This window comes from Argopecten irradians, chromosome 10 (assembly GCF_041381155.1).
Source record: "Argopecten irradians isolate NY chromosome 10, Ai_NY, whole genome shotgun sequence".
Taxonomy (NCBI): domain Eukaryota; kingdom Metazoa; phylum Mollusca; class Bivalvia; order Pectinida; family Pectinidae; genus Argopecten; species Argopecten irradians.
Genome location: NC_091143.1, coordinates 35992972 through 36013834, shown reverse-complemented (window position 1 = coordinate 36013834; position 20863 = coordinate 35992972). Strand labels below are relative to the sequence as shown.

Genomic DNA, 20863 nt, shown 5'->3' with positions numbered 1-20863 from the left:
AAGAAAAGACATAATCCATGATGTATACCAATCAAACGTTTATTGTGTGTTATATATATATGTATAGTTAGTTTGAACAATACACTTCACACACTAAAATACATGTTTAGAGATCAAAAAAATTTAACTCAAGATAAAGCATTCTTGATACTCCAGGGGTTCCAATCACTTATGATCTCTACACCCCTGGACTATCTTATATTAAAATTGAGGCAGCTCAGTGGAAAACATCTCAACCAATTGCAGGCCTGCAAAGATTTCCTTTGGAAACTACAGAGAGAGCGATGCCCTATATTAAAGTCACATAGCCAACCACAGTGTATAGTTATATGGCTCTTTTGATTTACATGAAACGATTTACATACCTGTTCTGTTGCCTCCAGTTTTACTATGAGATAGTCCAGGAGTGTAGAGATCGTAAGTGATTGAAACCCCTGGAGTATTGAGGATGCAGACACATCAGACTTTTATGATTAAGCACCAGTGAAACTCACAGAGAACAGAAAAAAATATGTTAAGGGACTTGATACAATTCTATATACAACCCCAAAAATGTCTAAATACAATGGTCAAGTTTACCTTTGATGATTTCATAATACAAATGCAGGTTTTTGTGCATTTAACATATGTGTATAGTAGATTTTGGGGCCGCGGAGGCTGAGTGACTAAGATATGTCTTGACATATAACCACAAGCCCTCCAACTCTATGTTGCGAGTTTGAATCCCATGTGGGGCAGTTGCCAGGTACTGTGTGCTGGTCAGTGGTTTTCTCCGGGTACTCTGGGTTCCCTCAAGCATCAAACCTAGCACGTCATTTACATGACCCTTGCTGGTACATGTAATAGGACAGTTATTAAAGTAATAAACATAAAAACATTGAACTCAGAAAATCAAGTTCTAGCGCATAGGAGAATAGAATTTAGAAATAAATGCATAATTGTATAAAGTAAATATCTGGTAAACAATACATCAGCAAAGCCTATAGATAAACCTTTTAACAACAAAATTATTGATAATTATACAAAAGAAGCCGTTGCAAAATCCATGTACATCAATTATCTGGGTAAAATATATGTTATATTCTCCTTTTTTTTGAAAAATAATGCCATGTAGAAACTTTTGATGATTTCGTGGTTGCTAGCTGTTGAACTAAAAAGAACTAATTTGGTTTATACTTTACTGGAAGTGCTGTCCATTTTAATTGGACCATCCATGAATATTTTTCTACCCACAAAATACTTTGAAAGTTCAATCCACGAAAGAAAGTACCCATGAACATTTCCTGTTATTTAGTAAATAGTTCTTTTTCCCTGTGAAGTTGATGAAATTTTAAGTGCCAAGAAGACTTCAAGGTACCTCTAAATTATACAATGTTAATTATGGTTAATACTAGTCTGCTAAACCTGCTAAACCTTGCCTAATATATATATATTAGGCCAATTTAAAAAAAAAAAAAAAAACCTAATATAGGCAGGTTTAGCCGACCAGGTTAATACATATTCATGCTATATATAGCAGACATGATCATTATGAATGTGTGGAATTGTTTATATCTCAAAGACAAAATAATATACTTTACATTTTTTAAATGTACTTTTAAATAACAAAATAAAAAATTAACAACAAACAATAAATCTTAATATCTAACAGAGATCTAACAAGAATTTTTTTTAAATGGTTATGACAAATTTTATTGGACTTAATCAAAGTTTTTTTTTTCTTTTTTTTTTTACTTAACTACACCTCCAAATATGTTTATAAAAATCTAGGTCTATCTATATATACTCATTCTGAACAATAGATGATGACATGGATCATTTAAATAGATAAATATTAATAATATAATATCATATGTTTTACTCATTTCTATTGGTTAGAAGTTTGAGGTTATTTTTGCTGTGACTGAAATAATTGTACATCAAGTATTATGGCGTGATACACGAAGAATGTTTTCACAAGAAATTTTAAAAGTGGCTTTTGGCTATCAAGAATATCCTTCCAATTTTCTCTATGACTCATTAAACCCAAAAGGTATTTAGCAAAATGTTTCAAAACATAAATATGGCTTTACTGTCATTTTACAGGTGGTATGTCCTAAACAGAGAACAATAGATTGATAGACTCACAAAGATGTATACATGTATTATGCAATTTATGTAAATGCATTTAAAAATCATCATAATCATTTTATGAATCTAAAGTATCAAAAATATATATATTGAGAAAAACAGGAATTGTCACTTCATATTGTCATAATACATGTGTATACTGTAACATTTGTTAATGATAAGTTTTTAAGCCCTTTTCAACAATAAATGATACAATCATTAATCACAGATTTTAAGCTGTTGTAATATATCATGTATTTATGATACATACTGTACATGCAGTCTGTGAGGCTTATTTTTTTCGGTGCTAGTCATTTAGACTAGTAAACCCCGAAATTTTACAAGTCAGACTATTTAATCACTAGTCTAAATTAAAGATGCTCCACCGCCGACAGAGCATAAATGGTATTCATCATTTGAACAGTAATTGGTGTTTAATCGTGTATATTTATGTCTTATTAACACAAAAAAATAATATAAAATAATTTACTTTGCCTTTGGTGCATACACAATCAGTACTTCATTCCATAAAGGATATAGTGACACAGAATTTTTCCGGGATGCAATTAATTCTTTTTCATATTTTTAACTTTAAGTAAAATTAGAAGCTCAAACTTTTCAATGGTTGTAATGGTGTAAAGTAAGTAACTTTTGTAACTAATAAAAAATACTAAATCGTCTGCTCCTGTTTTTGATAGTGAAAACATACCATTTGTCAGCGGTGGAGCATCTTTAAATATACAGCCGTTTCGCTTCAACACTTCAAATTCATGATCAGTTAACAAATTTTTATCCAAATTGCAGGTTGGATGCTTTCGTGAACACGTATTCTCACAAAATGATGCATCTGGACTGAAATAACCGCATTAAGAATGCACCCAAAAAGTGTAGCTTTTAACAATATAAATCGAATGGAGAACCACTAGTCCAATCGGCTAGTTCATTACAATTGGCACTAGTCCAGCTGTAAAATCACTAGTCACGGGCATCGGACTAGTGCTTAAAGTTTCAGATTGTAAATGTACTTATTTTAGAACAGTCAAATTTAGCGGAAATGCAAAAATTAGTAAACACTTATTCATCACTGACATAAAATAAATATATTATACACAAAACTATTGGATGAAATAACAGATTTCCATTATTACAACTGGTTATAAAATACTTTGTTCTAACTTTAGACATCAAACACAAAATCAACATTTTATACCTACATGTAAAACCTTTGAATTTGTATCATAAAATTTTGTTATTATTACAATAATTATTGCTTATTTATGAAGCACTTTGTTCTAACTTACTATATATAATTTGAAAAAAAAAAATAAAAACAAAATCAATAATTTATATCTACATATGTATTATGTAGATAAAATTAAAATCTAATGACTGAAATTAAACAGAGAACCTGGTACATGTATACATGTAGGTGACATTTTACAGATATAAATTACAGTGTATGCATATCTTTTGATTTAGGATTCATATGACATACATATGTAGTTAAAACTCCATATTAATGCATCAAACAAATGCTTTCACACAGGAAATAGACATCTAATGTCATGTCAAGTAAATATCAGAATAATACGTATGAAATGAATATGCAGTAATATTAAAAGACCTGGTAAACACAGGATTTAAAACCCCTGATTTTTCACATTAATAATCATTACAGTCTAACCTCTATACCTTCTAAAAACACTTGAAGAAGACCATTCATTGACTTTCTCTCCAGACAGGCAAGAATGCTTGATATATGCAGAAAAAAATGTTTAACAATATAAATATAAATTAAATCAGTTGGAAATGCATAAATCTGGAATAAACATTAACCTTCATATTAATTACATTCTTACCACAATAGCACTTATTACTGGTACCAATAATACATCACTGTTAATACAATCACTCATAAATTATTTTGTGAAATAGATCAAAATTATCAATAAATTCTAAAACAGAAAAACTGTCTTGCCTCATGATTAGGAAGCAATCTTCAGTCCAAAACTGTCTTAGTTTATAATTAGAAATAGCCAATCAAAGATGACTTAACAAAAAGTTACGTCATTCCTGATTGGCTAAGCGAAAACTAAGACTGTTTCATGATCCTGGGGCCAGCTTTCCATTGATTTTTTTTTTCAAAATAACTCATAATTAAAAGTCTCCTCATGAATAATGGAATCATGAAATTATACAGAATGAAAGGCACAACAAAATGAGACAAAAAGCTGTATGGTATACTCTTCAATGTAAAGTGTTTAGAGTCGAGTTTTGTCACCTTCACCTTTCTCACTCTTGTCTGGTGTCTGTTTCTTCCTCAGTTTACTGCTCATCTTTTCCACATCTTCGATAGTTTCAGGGAGAGGACATTTGTGTGTTTCAGGAAGGAAGAAACACAGAATTCCTGCCACCAAAGTGATCACACCAAATATTACCAGGGGTAACTTCTTCATGTCATCAGTGGTTGCCTACAACAGTGTGTAATATATACAGGCCACGGTAAAAAAATTTAAATACATAATTCATGTTAGATTTGGTTTCATTGGTTTAACATCTTTTAACAGACAGGTTCATTTTATGAAGCGCCATGTTTAGAAGGCAGAGAAAAGCCAGAGTACCTGGAGAAAAAAACCCAACCAGTGGTCAGTACCTGTAATGGGATTCAGAAATGAAAACCAGAGGTGGAGGGTTTGTGGTAATATGTTGGAACAAGTTACCTGAGGTCATTGTTGTCCTACTTAACAGGAAGACATCTAATAATATATATTTCCAACACTGTTTTATTTTTGGCACAACGTACTACAAATACTATGGCTAAATCAACCAGTGAAACAAATAAAATTTTAATCAAAATAAAGTACTCTTTGACTAAATACCTGCAAAAAATGCTAATTTTAAATTTGTTGGAGATATATAACAAAGAAATACTTACAGCATATACAATAAGGGGAGCTGCTATACCTCCAATGTTTTCAAAAAATGAAGCCAGACCTACGGCATGGTTCCTGTATAAATGGATTGTCAGAGTAAAAACATATTATAAATGTGTAAAGTATGCATACATTCACTTTTTAGCTCGCCTATTTGAAGAATAGGGGGAGCTAATGTTGTCATCCCGGCGTCGGCGTCGGCGTCAGTGTTGGCCTCGGCGTCAGTGTTGGCATTCCATTTCACGTTAAAGTTTTTGAGCAAGTTTCTGTTTCGTCAATTGTTTAAGCTTAAGTCATCATAAATGTTTAACTGAATAGGCGAGCTTTGCTGTTCTCCAACAGCTCTTGTTTAAAGTTGAAATTGTTTTAAAAAACAGATTTATTGACTATACATTGATTATTGAAAATCTAAAATTATAGCAATTTGATAACAGAGATTGGGTAATTAAGTAAAACACATATTTCTTGAAAAACATTACTTCAATATTATATTTGTGAATTCTAGTTATAGAGCTCAAGTAAGGGAAAGATATTAATCAAATAAGTCTGTAATAGCCTTCCTAAGATTTTTATTTAATCAGAAGTAGCATTAAAGCATCATTTCAGTGACCATCCAGTTACCAAAGAAATGTGGAAACTGGAAAACAACATATTACAGTATGCGTAGAGTTCTCTCCTGGTCTTGGCAAAGATTGTTGAATATCTGAATAGGCATTTGGCATACAAGTAGGTATACATTGTCTAAATTATTGCATGGATAAAGACCATAAAAATATACCTACCTGTATATCACTGTATAACGCATTTGCATATAACAGAGCTATCTGCCCTTGCAGGTAGGTATTGATAGTGATGCATCATGCAGCATGTGTTTGTGAGCGTAACATCATACTTTAAAGAATTTTGATCACAAAATAATGATGTCACATGGATATCTCCCTGCAAGGGAGCTATATCTCTGTAATAAGCAAAAACGGAATATTGTCTGCATAGAATTCAGATATACTGTTATTCGCACTATTTCTTGAACAGACTAGAGATCAAAACTATTATGAACAATATGCTGTACGCCACTGAAGGTTTATCAACTTAATGTGATCTAAGTATTTTATAAGCGTTAAAAGCTTACCTGACAACAGTTGGGAATATTTCTGACGAGTACAGGTAAGCCACTGAATAGGAAGCTGTAATACCAAACTTCCCAACCATAGCCATGAATATTATCAGGGGAGATAAGTCTGTGCCAGAATCTTGAAACAAAAATACACATTTTAAAGATTTTAAACGAAGCTGATTATAACAAGGTGAAAACGAATCTCTAACAAATGTTGATCATTTGGGCGGTAACTTATAGATAAAAATGTCAAAATACTAGTTGATACTTTAGTAACACAAACAAATCTCCAAAATAAATTGAAATGGACAAATTTTCTTATCAACAAGGAATACACAAATTATGGTTACAGTTCTATCATTATGATATATATTGTATGTATACAAAAACGTTAATTAAAAGGTAAGGTTATCAAATATTCATCAACCCAACAAGGTAATTTACCTGTTTTTTCTGGAACAAAAATAGTAGTGATGTTCATAACTCCACATAAAATCAGAAATACAATGTGGGGTCTCCGCCGGCCAAACCTGTAATCAAAACAGCAGCAATCATTTATAAGTTTTAAGATAGACTCGTCAATCAGATCACAAATTTTGTTTTAATTTTAAATGCCATGAATGTTTTCTTTCTATAAATGAGCTTCATCTTTCACTTTTTTCACTTCAATTTAATTTCACAATTGAGACCTCTATGATTCTATATATCAACTGTATTTTGTTTATCTTATTTTTCGTGATTTTTCATTAATCGCAAAATATACGAAATTTAATTGTACCTGAAAATAAGTTGATTTTTGGTATATGAAGATGATGCTGCAGAAAAATAACTGAATTCCTATGCAAAAACATCTTGTAAAAATGCTTGTATTATTCACAAACTTTCATCACAAATTACTCACACTTGCATTGTCCACATACATATGAAGAGAGCAGGAATCTCAACAGCTCCGCTGATGCCGAGATTCAGGAACAAGTTACCATGGAGATTGGGAGTGGAGAATAAAACACCAAAGTAACTCAGACTATTAGCTGCCCTGAAAGATAAATCAATCTTTAAGTGGATATGTCACTTGTACAGCAGTTAAAAAATTATGCTTATCGTATAGCCTGTTTATTTTTGGTGGGTAATTTTTTTTGCGATTTGATCTAAAAACGAGAATATCATATTGTAACAACTTTAAATTTTTGTTACCTGGCTTTTAGGATATATATGATTCAACCATTTCTCAGCATTTTGCAAATTAACTTTCAATTATCATAGCAATGCCACGCGAAATTATGAAAATATCATCACAGCTATAAATACAGTATTTTCAGCCTAAAGTATATGCTCATCAAAAACCTGTGTTTTTAGTAATGGTGGCCTTGACCTTTGACAATCTGTCCTGGAAAACAATACCAGCAAACATGCAATTCCATAGCTGCAATATTGTAGCTCAAAAGACTTTTAGACTGATAATGGTGTCGTCTTTAGAGCTGCAATTGGTGCCTATTACTGCTAATGGAGCAAAGTAATGATTATGCAAACCATTATAATAAAACGTTTGTTTGATTTGTTTACCTACTAGGCTATAAAACTGAACCACATAAAATATCAAATTCTCATAAAAGCTTTATTTATTTTTTTTACATAATACATATGAAGGTCTTTTTGAAGGAGATTTATATGGCAAGTCCACAAATTGTAAATTTGATGTCTTACGAGCGGCACGGTAGATATTAAGACTGGTAGTTATGTTTGCTTTGGACAAAAATAACATGTTAATCAATATATATACATAAAATAATACAAAAAAAGTATAGAAAACTGTGCCAAAGTGATTTTCAGAGGCAGTGCTCCACTTAGACACATATAGGGACTAATTCGTACCTGACTGAAAGGTATAGTAGGCCGGGCATGTATGTTCGTTCTAGCAAATCCAGTGAAAAGTTTCCACATTATATGAGTATGAACAACACAAGGGAAACTTGACTTATCATACAGCAACAAAATTTCTTGAAAAACCATCCCAATCAAATACTTTTCAAAAGGAGTTGATAATGTTTGAACATGATCATCAGACAAGAACTTCATTTCTTGCAAACTTAAATATCACACATATGCATGTACAATGTATCTGAAGAAGTTTATAATCATATTATAAAGGAAATTGATAATAAATTTTCTTTAAAATTCGTCCTCTATAATAAATCTTTACCTTCTAGACCTCCTAGCAGTATAATGCACTCACCATAAATATAACAGAATCAATGTATAGCGTCTGAGTTTCGGAGTTTTAAACAGATCCAACAGTGTGAATTTCTTAGTTGGTCCTTTCTCTGTGACCAGCGCCGCTTGGCTCCGTGTTTCGTTACCAGTGCTGACAAGTGTTATATCTGTACTGAAGAGAGAATCTGGTAATGTTATTCTGTTGATCTTCGCCGCGGTCCTAGCCACCTGCTCAGCCTCTGTGTATCTCTCTGTAGCTACAAACCAGGGTATCGACTCCGGAAGGAAACTGAAATAGGATAAATACATAAACTACATAATCTTGTCAGTACAACTTCAAAGTTACCAATATACAGTAAAACATGTTAATAACTAACATGCTTACATATAAATCATGGATATAACATAATAATTTTCATTCCGCGTCAAGTTTCCTATAAAATGTCCGTGTGTATAACTAAGTGATTTTGTTGGTCTCCAGCGATTTGTTATAACTATGTTTTACTGTAGAAATATGGTAACACATTTTATCAACATAGACCTCTCCACGTAAAATAATTTTATTTTAGCTTTTTCAGTTGAACGAGTAAGAAACGTTTAGGAGTATAAAGGTGGTGAAACTTGAACATTATGTTATGTGTAAATTGTATCACAAAACTTGCCTTAACGACCACCTCTGTATATAGACCACCTGCTTAATATGACCACTTTCTTGGGGTCCCAAATGGTATTCAACACAATCTGACTTGAGTATATAGACCACTTGGCTATATAGTCCATTTTCTCATTGTCCCTTAGATGGTCTTTATATTAGGTTTAAAGATGCTTCACCGCCGACAGAGCATAAATAATATTCATCATTTGAACAATAATTGGTGTTTAATCGTGTCTATTTAAGCCTAATTAACACAAAAATTAATATAAAATAATTTATTTCGCCTTTGGTGCATGCACTATCAGTACTTCATTCCATACAGGGTATAGTGCCAAGGAATTTTTTTTGGGATGCAATTAATTATTTTTCATATTTTTAACTTGAACTAAAATTAGAAGCTCAAACTTTTCAATGGTGGTAATGGTGTAAAGTAAGTAACTTTTGTAACTAAAGAAAAATACTAAAACGCCTGCTTCTGTTTTTGATAGTGAAATATACCATTTGTCAGCGATGGGGCATCTTTAACTGTATGATATCTAATACATGTACAGAAGGAGTATTTAAAAGTTTTCCAGCTCATGTGAGCAGATCATAGCTTATGTTTAATGACATACACTGTACATGTCAGTCAAGGACATTTGAGAAAGCGTTATATCAAGGAAATAGAGAAAAGCCAAAGTACCCAAAGAAAAATCTACTTACAAGTAGTACATGATTGTCAGGAAGTTTGGTATGGAGATCAGCAGCTGAAGATGACTCCAGTCTCGTACAAAGTAGGCGAACGTGGACAGAAATATGAGGCCGATACCCCAGAAACAGTTGATCCCAACGGAAGGCAGGACTCGGTGGGAGGCCGAGAAAACTTCTGTCATCATCACATAGGTTGTCAGGGCTATAGGCTGTAACACAAGATATCCGTCTTAAAAATGGATAAAAAGTTTGGTGTATTTAAAACAATGCTGATTGAAGTATTCTACTTTTTAACATGCTATAAGTCTACTGAGAACATTTAGTTTTCCCTTGTCTTTATACTTTTTAAATCAAATGTTCACAACCACTTCAATTTATTACATGAAATTGTGTACACATGATCTCCACGAAAAAATAACCATGCAGATATATATGGTAAATTGAAGATCTTGAGAAAGCTTTTACATTAATAATCTTTGGGGATGCTTTTTATACAGGAGCAGACGATTGACCAATATATACATATGTGTCTTTGTTCTCGGCAATTAATTAATTTAAAAGCAGCAATAGAAAGAGTTGCTCAAGATCAGAGTTCAGTATAAATTTTTTCCCCATTGCTACCTACCATGTTGAGGAGGGCTATGAAGAAACGAAGGACTGTAAAGACGGTGTAGCTGTTTGAGAAAGCCGTAGCCACACCAAACACACCCTGTATCCACAGCATAAACAGAATCAGCTTCTTACGCCCAAACCTATCCGAGAGTGGCGTCAACAGCAGGGCACCGCACGTGTTACCGACCATGTAGATAGTGGTGGACAGGTCGCCAAGGTAACTGTCGTCACACACCAAATCCCACTGTAACAGAAAATCACATTTTCTTATTTTTACAGAGTGCCATCACAAACAAGAGGCTAAAATGGCCTGTGTCTGTCACTCGTGAAGTCCACTTTTAGAACCAGCTTCTCCATCCTTGGGGACCAGAATCATAGCTTGAACAACATATATTACCTTGGCGAATCCCAAAGGGACATAACTCTGTAATATGCGAAGTCAAAAGAGGTAAGCAGTTTAACATAATCAAACTTTTTCATGTAAATGTTTACTTTTGGAAGTTTAACAATATTCGAATATAGTTAAACTTCCAAAAGTAAACATTTAAATGAAAAAGTTTGATTATATTAAACTGCAGAGTTATGTCCCTTACAAGAAGAAATTGAACTTCGTGAGCAAAAATTGCTTTCTTGGAAAAATATTATGTTACACTCATAAAAACATGATGTAACAATCACAATTCTACCAAAAAATCAAACTTAGAACCTACCAACATGGGGAGATACTAGAACTTAAAGGGACAATTCACTCAGGATTATTCTTTTACATAACCAAGAAGCAAAGTATGGCATAAATGTATTGTTCTACATTTCTTATGAAGCATATAACACAAAATATTGAAAAATTCCATGTCATTGTTTAGTATTTTAATTGATACTGTTGTAATTACAAATCGTTGATCAATACAATTAAGCAGGGACAATATGTACGCTGTACCAATATCCGAGCTAAAGTCACGCACATTAAACAAATGAACTACTTGACCACTGTTGAGGTGATAAAATGATTTTTTTAGTCAAGACATTTCACCTAATAAGGTAAACACACTACTGTCAAGGCGATTTTAGCATGTTTAAACAAAAGTAGCATTACTCTAAGAGCAAGGGACAGGGTTCGGCATACAAGATGTTCGACCACAATGTGTAATGGCGGCCAGCAAGCGAGTTTGAACATTTCATACGCATTTCACCACCATGGGCTTTTCTGGCATATCACAGTAAAACCTACTGATCTAATTTCCATTAGAACTGGGTATTTTCCGATATATGTACAAATTGTAATGTTCTCTTTGACATTGAATTGTCCCCTTTAACTTATTTTCAGTATACATTTAGGCTTTGATCCCCTTATCAATGTTCATAGTAGTAGCATATATTACTGGGAAATCCCTACTGCAATATAGGACACCAAAGCTTGGTCAGTTGCCTGACTGCAAGTCACAGACATCACTGACTTGCCAGACAGGTGGTCTAACCTGCCCCGGGAAGTAGGGCAATGGTTATGTTGAGCTCTGGCCACCCCACAGGTGACCATGATAATTACCTCCATGAGAATTGTAGAATCAAATTGGTCACCATATTGCCAGCCATTTGTACAACTCTGGGTTTTATTCCGCCCACTCTCGGGGACATACATCTTGCACTGATCCGGGGTCCAAGTCCCATCATCCCCAACCTTCCCAGGAAGGGACGCGTTGAGGGATGAGTTGCCGGGTACCCTGCAGTGATGGCCTGGGTCTGCGGCTAGGAATATACTGGCTAGAACAGGCCATGACCCTCTCATGTAAACGAATGCCAGTGACACAAATACAAACACCTGGTATCGGCCATAGTTCCCAAGCTTCTGTAGAATAGCATCAGCATTCATCTTGGATGTTGAGCCTATTAAGAATAGATTTTTTTCACATACATGACATATGAAACAGCGCATAACTCTAAAGTTGAAAATGTTTTTGTATGCATCACACACTTATGAAGTCAACTTAAGTTTAATCATGATTCATATGAAAATTAATAACATTTCATTCCTTCTTGAAAAGTACATGTACCTATGGACTTTGAACACAGCTATACATACATATATATACCTGACTTTTTCATATGACAATTTCTCATTATAATAGCTAAGCATGTGCTTCTATTTCATGAAAAATGCACTCTTATTTTTTAAAGAATTTTGTATACCAGGTAAAAAAAATTGTAATAAAATGTAGTGATACTATATGATTTTGTCATCTGATTAATATCTGGCATATTTTTGATTATCTGATCAAAAAATATGCCAGTAAGCAAACCAGAATTACCTCAAATAACATTGCATGTCTTTTTAAGAATGGTGTATTTATTAATCAACCTAATTACCACACCAAATTAACAGGTAAGAAATTATAAAAGACCAACCTTGACCAGATGTAGGGCTGTCGGCTGGGTCGGTGTTTACCACCTGATATTCCGCAGGCGACTGCCTCCCGCTCACCTGGTATGTGGCAGCCATAACCTAGAGAATGGCAACAAAAACATTCACAGCAACTGTAAAATGTCAATATAGATGGTGTAAGCGTTAAGAGTAAACATGTATTGGTTAAACTTATAAACAGACAGTTTTAATATTTGCGTTTCCAATGTCATCAATACTTCTAAAGGTTGGTAGGTCTGGGCCCAGCACCATTAAACTATTCCCAGACAGATTTATTACTCAAGTATATGATTTTCCATAGGCTTGAGTAAAAAATTTGTCTGAGAAAGTTATATGGTGCCGGGCCCGGAATGCATTGATTTGTTTGTTTGTTTGTTTGATTAATTAACGTCCTATTAACAGCTATGGTCATGTAAGGACGGCCTCCCATGTATGAGGTGTGCATTGATTGAACAAATCAGTTTTCTTTACTTTTAAGGCTTCAAAGATAGAAAGCATGACTTTAATTCATGTAGTCACCTTACCTAAAGTGGAAGAAATCTTTTTTATTAACGCCAATATAGGGTCAGACTGAAAAAAAATGGTTGTCACTCTTTTGTCAATCTTTTTGTCACTCTTTTTACCAATCAGGTAACTACCTACCCAACACTGTCTGGTATGGGTCGATAAAGGGGAAGCAAACAATTTATTAGTGTTGGCCTCAATAGTTATCACCAATCACCTGTACTGTCCTTGTACACCGTATTTATTACAGTATAAGCCAGTGTGAAGAAGTCAGCAAAGTCTTACTCTAACACACACATGGGCTGAGCATTTTATGAGCGTTAAGTATTTATATATATGAGGCAATATACATATATGCCCATATATTTCCAGTCGATAATATCCACTTTAAAAGACCATGCAATTGACTTTCGAGTAATAAGCGAAGCGAGAGGGTAATAAGTCGCGAGTGACAAGAGATCATGCAATAACTGACTTACTGCATGCTTCATAACCTCGAACAAAAAGACAGCTAATACACACCTTTCCATTCCTATACCCCCACTCTCGCATTGTTCTCTGTTTTAATTTACCTGTACCTATTATATTTGTGAGTACTTTTCAGTATTAGGGGTTCTTTGCTCAATGTTAATACGTCAGTTTGTCATTGTCCTTGATAAGGAGCACAAGGAGTTTTACCATGTGAAGAGATAAAAACTTGAATTCTGCAAAATGCTGCATCAAAGTGTTTTAGGAGATATGTACAGTATAAAACCATTGGAAGAAAAATAAGTAAATGACAAAAGAAATTGTCAGAAACTTTAAATGTAAGTAAGTTTTATTCTAAATTAATTCCATATGTTTTTCCAAGTGATAAAATGAATGTGTATTAATACCAAGGCATCATTTGTTGATATAAAGGTTCATTATGAGTTAAAACTGTTCCTTACAATACGAAGTTGCTATCATATAATAATTAATTGAAATAATAATTAATAAAGCATTTTGATGTACATTTAAATAATGTGATTTAATTTTTCTTATTGTATTGTATTTCTAAAAATCTTATCAGCATTAGTTAGTTGGTCTATATTGATTAATCTAATCATTTGAACAAAGTGAGTAATGATTGTCTCCCCTCTCTTACAGCATTTGTCACCATGGTTGACTGCCCACACGTCCAGCCCCTTTCATGGTCATGTAATATTCCTGATTGGCCATGAAGGGGGGGATTCAGCCCATTTCATGACCAAGTAATCTTGATTGACAATGAAAGGGGGTTATTGTTGAGTCAACTGTGGTAACAAGACATTTATTGGCCACACTTTTCCTTTGTGAGAGGTTGGAAGTGTAGAAGAACAGGGAAAATATACATTCCTGTCAAGTGGCCCGACCAGGAATCGAACCGGGGTCTCCGGCATGGAAATCTACAGCTCTACCGACTGAGCCAAAGAAGCATGCTCCGTCAGCTGAGTGACAGAGACCGTATTTAACACTATGTACAAGTCACACCGACCCGCTCCTTTTACATTACTCCCCCTGTTTTTCTTGAGATTTCTTAAATCTCAACCCGAGACTCTTTAACCACCTTCCATTGGTTATTTAGTTGGGCGCCAATGTAGAAGAACAGGGAAAATATACATTCCTGTCGAGTGCCCCGACCAGGAATCGAACCCGGGTCTCCGGCATGGAAATCTACAGCTCTACCGATTGAGCCAAAGAAGCATGCTCCGTCAGCTGAGTGACAGAGACCGTATTTAACACTATGTACAAGTCACACCGACCCGCTCCTTTTACAGAAGTATGCAGTAATTTATCATTATACAATAATGTATATACATATAGTAGTAGATTCAGACTGATAACAGTACTTTAAAGGTCAACTATGTTTACGAGACAAAAATTCAAAGTTTCATAAAAACAATACTAACATATTTTTTTTTATTGATGGCTTAAAAATCTACCAGTATGTTAACAATGATTTGTCAGTGAAGATTAATTTTGCCATTTGCCGCCTTGCGCAGTGATAGTCAACTATCGTGCTGTTTTGATTTATTTTAATTGAATTCTTTAGAAGGTGATGATAAGTGTAGTATTAACAGTAAAGCCAGCAATTTTTGCCAATCTACAAAATTATAAATCTTGCTTCACAATCTCATTTTAAAAATTAAAAACCACTTGGGAAAGGTATGTAGTGGACATTTAACCTTTAAGTACTACACAAGCATAAATTTGATGTAGTCTTTATATAGCTAATAATTATTAGTTTTATTTTATAATTTTAAAAGTCAATATACATTATGCAGATAATAGCTATTATCTTAGCTCTATTCAAATCCTGATTTTCTCACTCCCGCTTCAGGGGGTACATAGTTCTGGGGCATTACCACACGGTGAGACAGCTGCTGGCAATAAGCTGAGTCACATAGACAGTTTACCAGTATGTAGAAAATGGTATGTACATTACTATGCATTTCAAATTACAATAAGTCGGCCAAATAAGCGCCCCTGTATCTATAAGCGCCCCTCCCCTATTTTGAGGAATTAAGTTAATTTTACTTAGTTACCAGGTAAAATTACCTCAAATTAAATCCACATTAAAAATATGGAATCTGTAAAGTGTATATCACATCTTACCTTGAATTAAATGAACAATGAAAACATGAAAATGGTATACCAGGGTATAATATGTACAGAATATATAAAATAGGAAAATTGTTTTCTATCTATAGGGTATAAAGACATAACATTTTGAATGTCATTATTGTTTTGCTGCTCTCTTTCAATATTTTGTTACTGTGGTAAATGATAAATTAGTCAAGACAAATAACAATGCATAGATCTGTATTAGCAGGTATTAGCAATAAATATATGATATATACATACGTGCCGTAGATCGGGAGTTCAAGTCCCAGATAGGGCAAGAGTCAATAAATTCTCATGCTTTGTTAAATTGTGTTTCTTTTATATTTAATATTTATTAAATACAATGCATCCTATGCACTATGTGTTGTTGATCCAAAGATTTAATTTGACAATTTCCACAGTGATCATGTCAGCATATCGAACCGACTATCACTTCGTCATAGAAACATCCTTTTTGGGGATGTGGCGCAGTGGCAGAAGGCGCAGGTATGTTTGGCTAGGTGATTGGATGCCAAAGATCGTGGGTTCAAGGCCCGGATATATAGGACACGATCGAGTCAACAAATTATCATGATTTGCTAAATTGTGTTTCTTTGATATTTACTCTATCAATTTCAAACTCAAAATGTTGTATACTGATTTCAAAAACTGATAGCAAAAATATATAATTTATAAATGTGTACAGAATATTATAAGTTCAGTCGCACTGGAGAATAAATTATAAGTCACATGCCTGATTTCCATTCCAGGTAAAAAAAGTCTAAGTTACGATTCAATATTACACAGTTTCTTTATTTGATTTCTTTCAAATATATGTCTATTGATTGGATGCTTTAAGAGGCTAGTCCAAATTTGGTCCTTCACCTTTTTCAATATTTTTATGCCCTGGGCAATTATTGGATTAAATATTTATGGTCCCTTTAAGTCAGATTTCTAGACTGCATGGCCATAGCAAACAAGTTATAAATGTATATAACTTTCAGTAAAAATATACACCCACAAATGAAATTTGATCAATATTTAACACTCCCATCCAACTTACATGTACATACATTTTTGTAAGTTCCCTAGGCTACCCCTCTATTTCACTTATGTTGAATTAAATGCAGACCGAAAATCTGAAAACCATTGGTTTCTCTGTTTCATTTCTGACTTTTCAAATTATTTGTGAAAGAGTGGCAAATGGAACATTTATAGATATAATGTTGTAATAATCAAGAAAGCATGCATGATGCAATGCAGGGGAAAAAACCCAGATGAAAAACATGAATGTCATTTAGATGTAAATGATGAAACAATAAAGAATAATTACAACAGGTACATGTAAAATATTCACCTCTAATAACTGGTACACAACACAGGTGGCAGGCTAGTTCCTGTGACTCAGAAATAAAAGATTTGAAAGTTCGAACTTTCAAATCCTTTAATTTCTGAGTCACAGGAACTAGCCTACCACCTATGGTACACAATAGCAATATGCATATATAACATACTTTTCTACCTGTATATGTAACCAAATCTTTGTATGACAGATATATTCAACAATTTATCTAAGTTACCACCACAACCTTTACAGTCTAATACTTAATGAAGCTAATTCATTATATTGTAGATTCTTTATCAGCCAGCTTATATTGAATATGTTACTGGTAGTTTGAATGGTTCTGCACCATTTGTATCACTCAATAGTGCATTGGTGATACATGATTGCAATTAATTAGCCCTTTTTGCATGTTAAAATCCGTCAATATATGTACATGAACTTCACAAATGTATCATAGCTAGCTGCAAGTTAACTCAGTTAATATATGCACATGAACTTACCAAATATAATTGGTTATACACAGCTATAAGGGTATAGTTAACTCAGTTGCGCCATGTATCAGAGACAAACAATAATTATAGACAATACAGTCACAGATGCACAATTCATTTAAATTGTAGTATTTAACAAACATTATACAATTGACAAATGCATGTATTTGTGTTGATTTAAACACAGTTTATTTTGTTATTCTTTTACCTCATTTAAAGTGTTTTATAAAATTAATATATATTAAGTATCTGTGTCTATGTGTATTTAATTATATAGAAATATTATAAAGAATTTAACGTCAAACTTCCACTTTAGGATGTGTAGGCAAAGGACGTAGATGAGAAGAATAAGTCAATCTTGATTTTGGACAAATACTTTGAGTACTTTTGTGTTTGTGCACTGACTGTGACTTTGGGCGACAACTGATTTTCCTTTGATATCTGCCGGCGCATCATTTGATGTACCTTGCGGGTGGCAGGGTTACTGTCTTACTTTTTGAGTCATGACATCATTTCATGAGATGTCATATCTCCATAATGATTTACAATATTTTTTCTAATACTTGTCCTATAATTAGTGATTCCTGAGTGACCGAGAGTATGTTCGTGTGATCTAACTAAAAAACTGGTTTGACTAATGATGGACAAGACAGGACATGCACATTGCGTTTCTCCTTCTTTCTTTCTATCCTTTTTGGTGCTCTTTCCCCACTTCCACTTAGGACATTGGTCAGAGAAGACGCCCTATACCTATGCCACATTTATATATTTTCTTTACGCCCTGGACGCTACATGCAAAGTAGGTAGAGTAATGAAATTGTTATTATATATTATGATTTTTTTTTACTCTTTATCTGTTATGTCAGATTTGATCTCTATTTCAATTTAATATCTATTAAATCGTTGTATTGCATCAGAAAGTTTCCTGTGGATGTTCTATTTAAACATATATATTCATTCATTAATATTTTAAAAGTAAACCCAAATATTTTTTAATATCAAATATGTGTTCCAAATGTATTCTAATCTGTGTATGTGTATCTTCATCCTCGATACTCCAGGGGTTCCGATCACTTACGATCTCTACACCCCTGGACTATTTCATAGTGAAATTGAATGCAGCTCAGCGGAAAACATTTGACCAATCACAGGCTAGCAAAGATTTCCTTTGAAAACTTCAGAGAGAGCCATGCCTTACATCAAAGCCACACAGTCAACCACAGTGTACCATTATATGGCTCTTTTGATGTACATCAAATAACTAAATTACCTGTTCTATTCTGTTGCCTCCAGTTTTACTATGAGATAGTCAAGGGATGTAGAGATCGTAAGTGATCGGAACCACTGGAATATCGAGGATGGTGTATCCTCAGCAGAATTGTTTTAAAGTACACACTGTTGTCGTAATGTTTGGCATGTATATATATTTTGAAAGTAAGTATTGCTTGATTGCAGGGACTCTTTCTGTCTCTATCTGTCGATATGGAGAATAAACATGTGAACTGATGTTCCTGCCATTCCTTTTCCTTCTGCCAAGGACCCTCCCAACTGAACCTATTCCTGACTTTGTTACAATTACACACCATGAAATTATTAGATAAACTTTACATTGGTGTTTCATTTGACTTAATTGATAAGACAAGTATTCGGTAAGAAAATTGTTTTTTATTTCCGTTTCATAGGCATCTTCAGACTTGCATCGTATTTATAGTAGTGTAAAGAGACGGTGATTAATCCTTCTCACCATAGGTGCTTAGCATGCTGTTAAGTCAAAGACCGAATAGACTAATATATTGAGATATCAGTCTATTGTGCGTTTTTGAATTAACAGCGTGCTAAACACCTATGCTTCTCACTTAAAACTTAATCCTTGCCTGCATGTTGTTTATTTTTCAATTTGTATTTTTTTTTCAATGTTAAGTAGGATAGTAATTAATCATAGCTGCAAGGTTGCAGTTCTGCTATCACCATATATAGTGAGGTCTCTATAATGATACTCGGTAAAGATGAAGTTTGTTTACCAGATGTTAATTTGCATGATTTCTCGGAATTACATCCAGTGTGATGTGTAATAGTTAGGCATACCATGAATGAATGCCTTGTTAGCTTAACTATCAGATATACTAAGTCAGACTATAACCAACGCGATCCATAAATAACTTTATATAGATTGCAACTATTAAAAACATTCTTAAAAAATATTTTGATATTTTCAAAAATACACAACAATTCATTGCAGATTCCCAATATTATCATAAGTAGGTAACAGTAAACAAACAAACAAACGCTGTGTGTGTTATTGGTGAAGGTCAGATCCGGAAACAAGCTTCCGCTCTATGTTTTGCAGAAGAGCATGATACAGTGCTTAAATGTCACGATGCCGTCAAAACGAAAACCGTCAACATACTTACGTATTTGCCTAGACCTTTGGTGTTAGGCCTACCATGAAGTTGCAGACGGAGAATTTCTATGCACGTGTGGCGTCATCGCTATCACACAGACGCTTCCTTGATTGCGCGTCTAATTTTCAAAACGGTCAGAAAAAATCCGGGTTCTGATGAAATTTGTGGGGAAATTTTTTCGTTCTGATGTAATACCATTTTGTAACAATGGAATTTTCCGTATATCTCTGACAATGGAATTTTCCGTATATCTTTGACTTTTGAATTTCAGCTAAATAAAAGCAGTGTTTTCCTTTTGTATTTCTCGGAAATGCGCTTGCTGTAATTAACACCTATTCTACACATGTATAACATCATAATATTTGAAAAATATTTTGAGATATATATATATAAATTAACTTTGATGTATACACTGTATTGTCAGTTTGTGTGACATAAATTATATATTTAAAGTGAACAGTCGGGCAAGGATGGCTAAAGTCGGTAAAATGGTGTGAATGTATCCAGTATAATTTCTTATGAAATGGAAAAATAAAATCTCTCGTCAATATTTGTCTGCGTACGAAGAAATTAACTTAAAGCATGGAAATTCAAAAACGTCCTCCCGGCTCACTATGGCCGTGGTTACATTCCCACGCAGCCTCGCTTTCAATGCTTTCAACTTTTCTTTACTTTAATGGTCAGAACTGGGAAACTAAACAGAACTTGACAGTCGTATTAATATGTGAGAACTTTTGGAAGGCCAATGAACGCATTTAGACTGGTTTTCTTTGCCCG

At 33.7% G+C, this 20863-nt stretch overlaps 1 protein-coding gene across 1 annotated transcript; it reads right to left on the bottom strand.

Annotated features, from left to right (window-relative positions):
* Positions 1-1416: 1416 nt before the first annotated feature.
* On the bottom strand, positions 1417-20231 carry LOC138333772 (solute carrier family 22 member 4-like). The gene is made up of 11 exons (XM_069282345.1): positions 20096-20231; positions 12725-12821; positions 11868-12205; positions 10338-10568; positions 9725-9921; positions 8390-8656; positions 7058-7192; positions 6601-6686; positions 6172-6292; positions 5045-5117; positions 1417-4580 (listed from the first exon to the last, which is right to left on the bottom strand). The coding sequence occupies exons 2-11, from the start codon at positions 12816-12818 to the stop codon at positions 4371-4373; spliced, it is 1752 nt and encodes a 583-aa protein (XP_069138446.1). The 5' UTR covers positions 12819-12821; positions 20096-20231; the 3' UTR covers positions 1417-4370.
* Between the last annotated feature and the right edge of the window lie 632 nt (positions 20232-20863).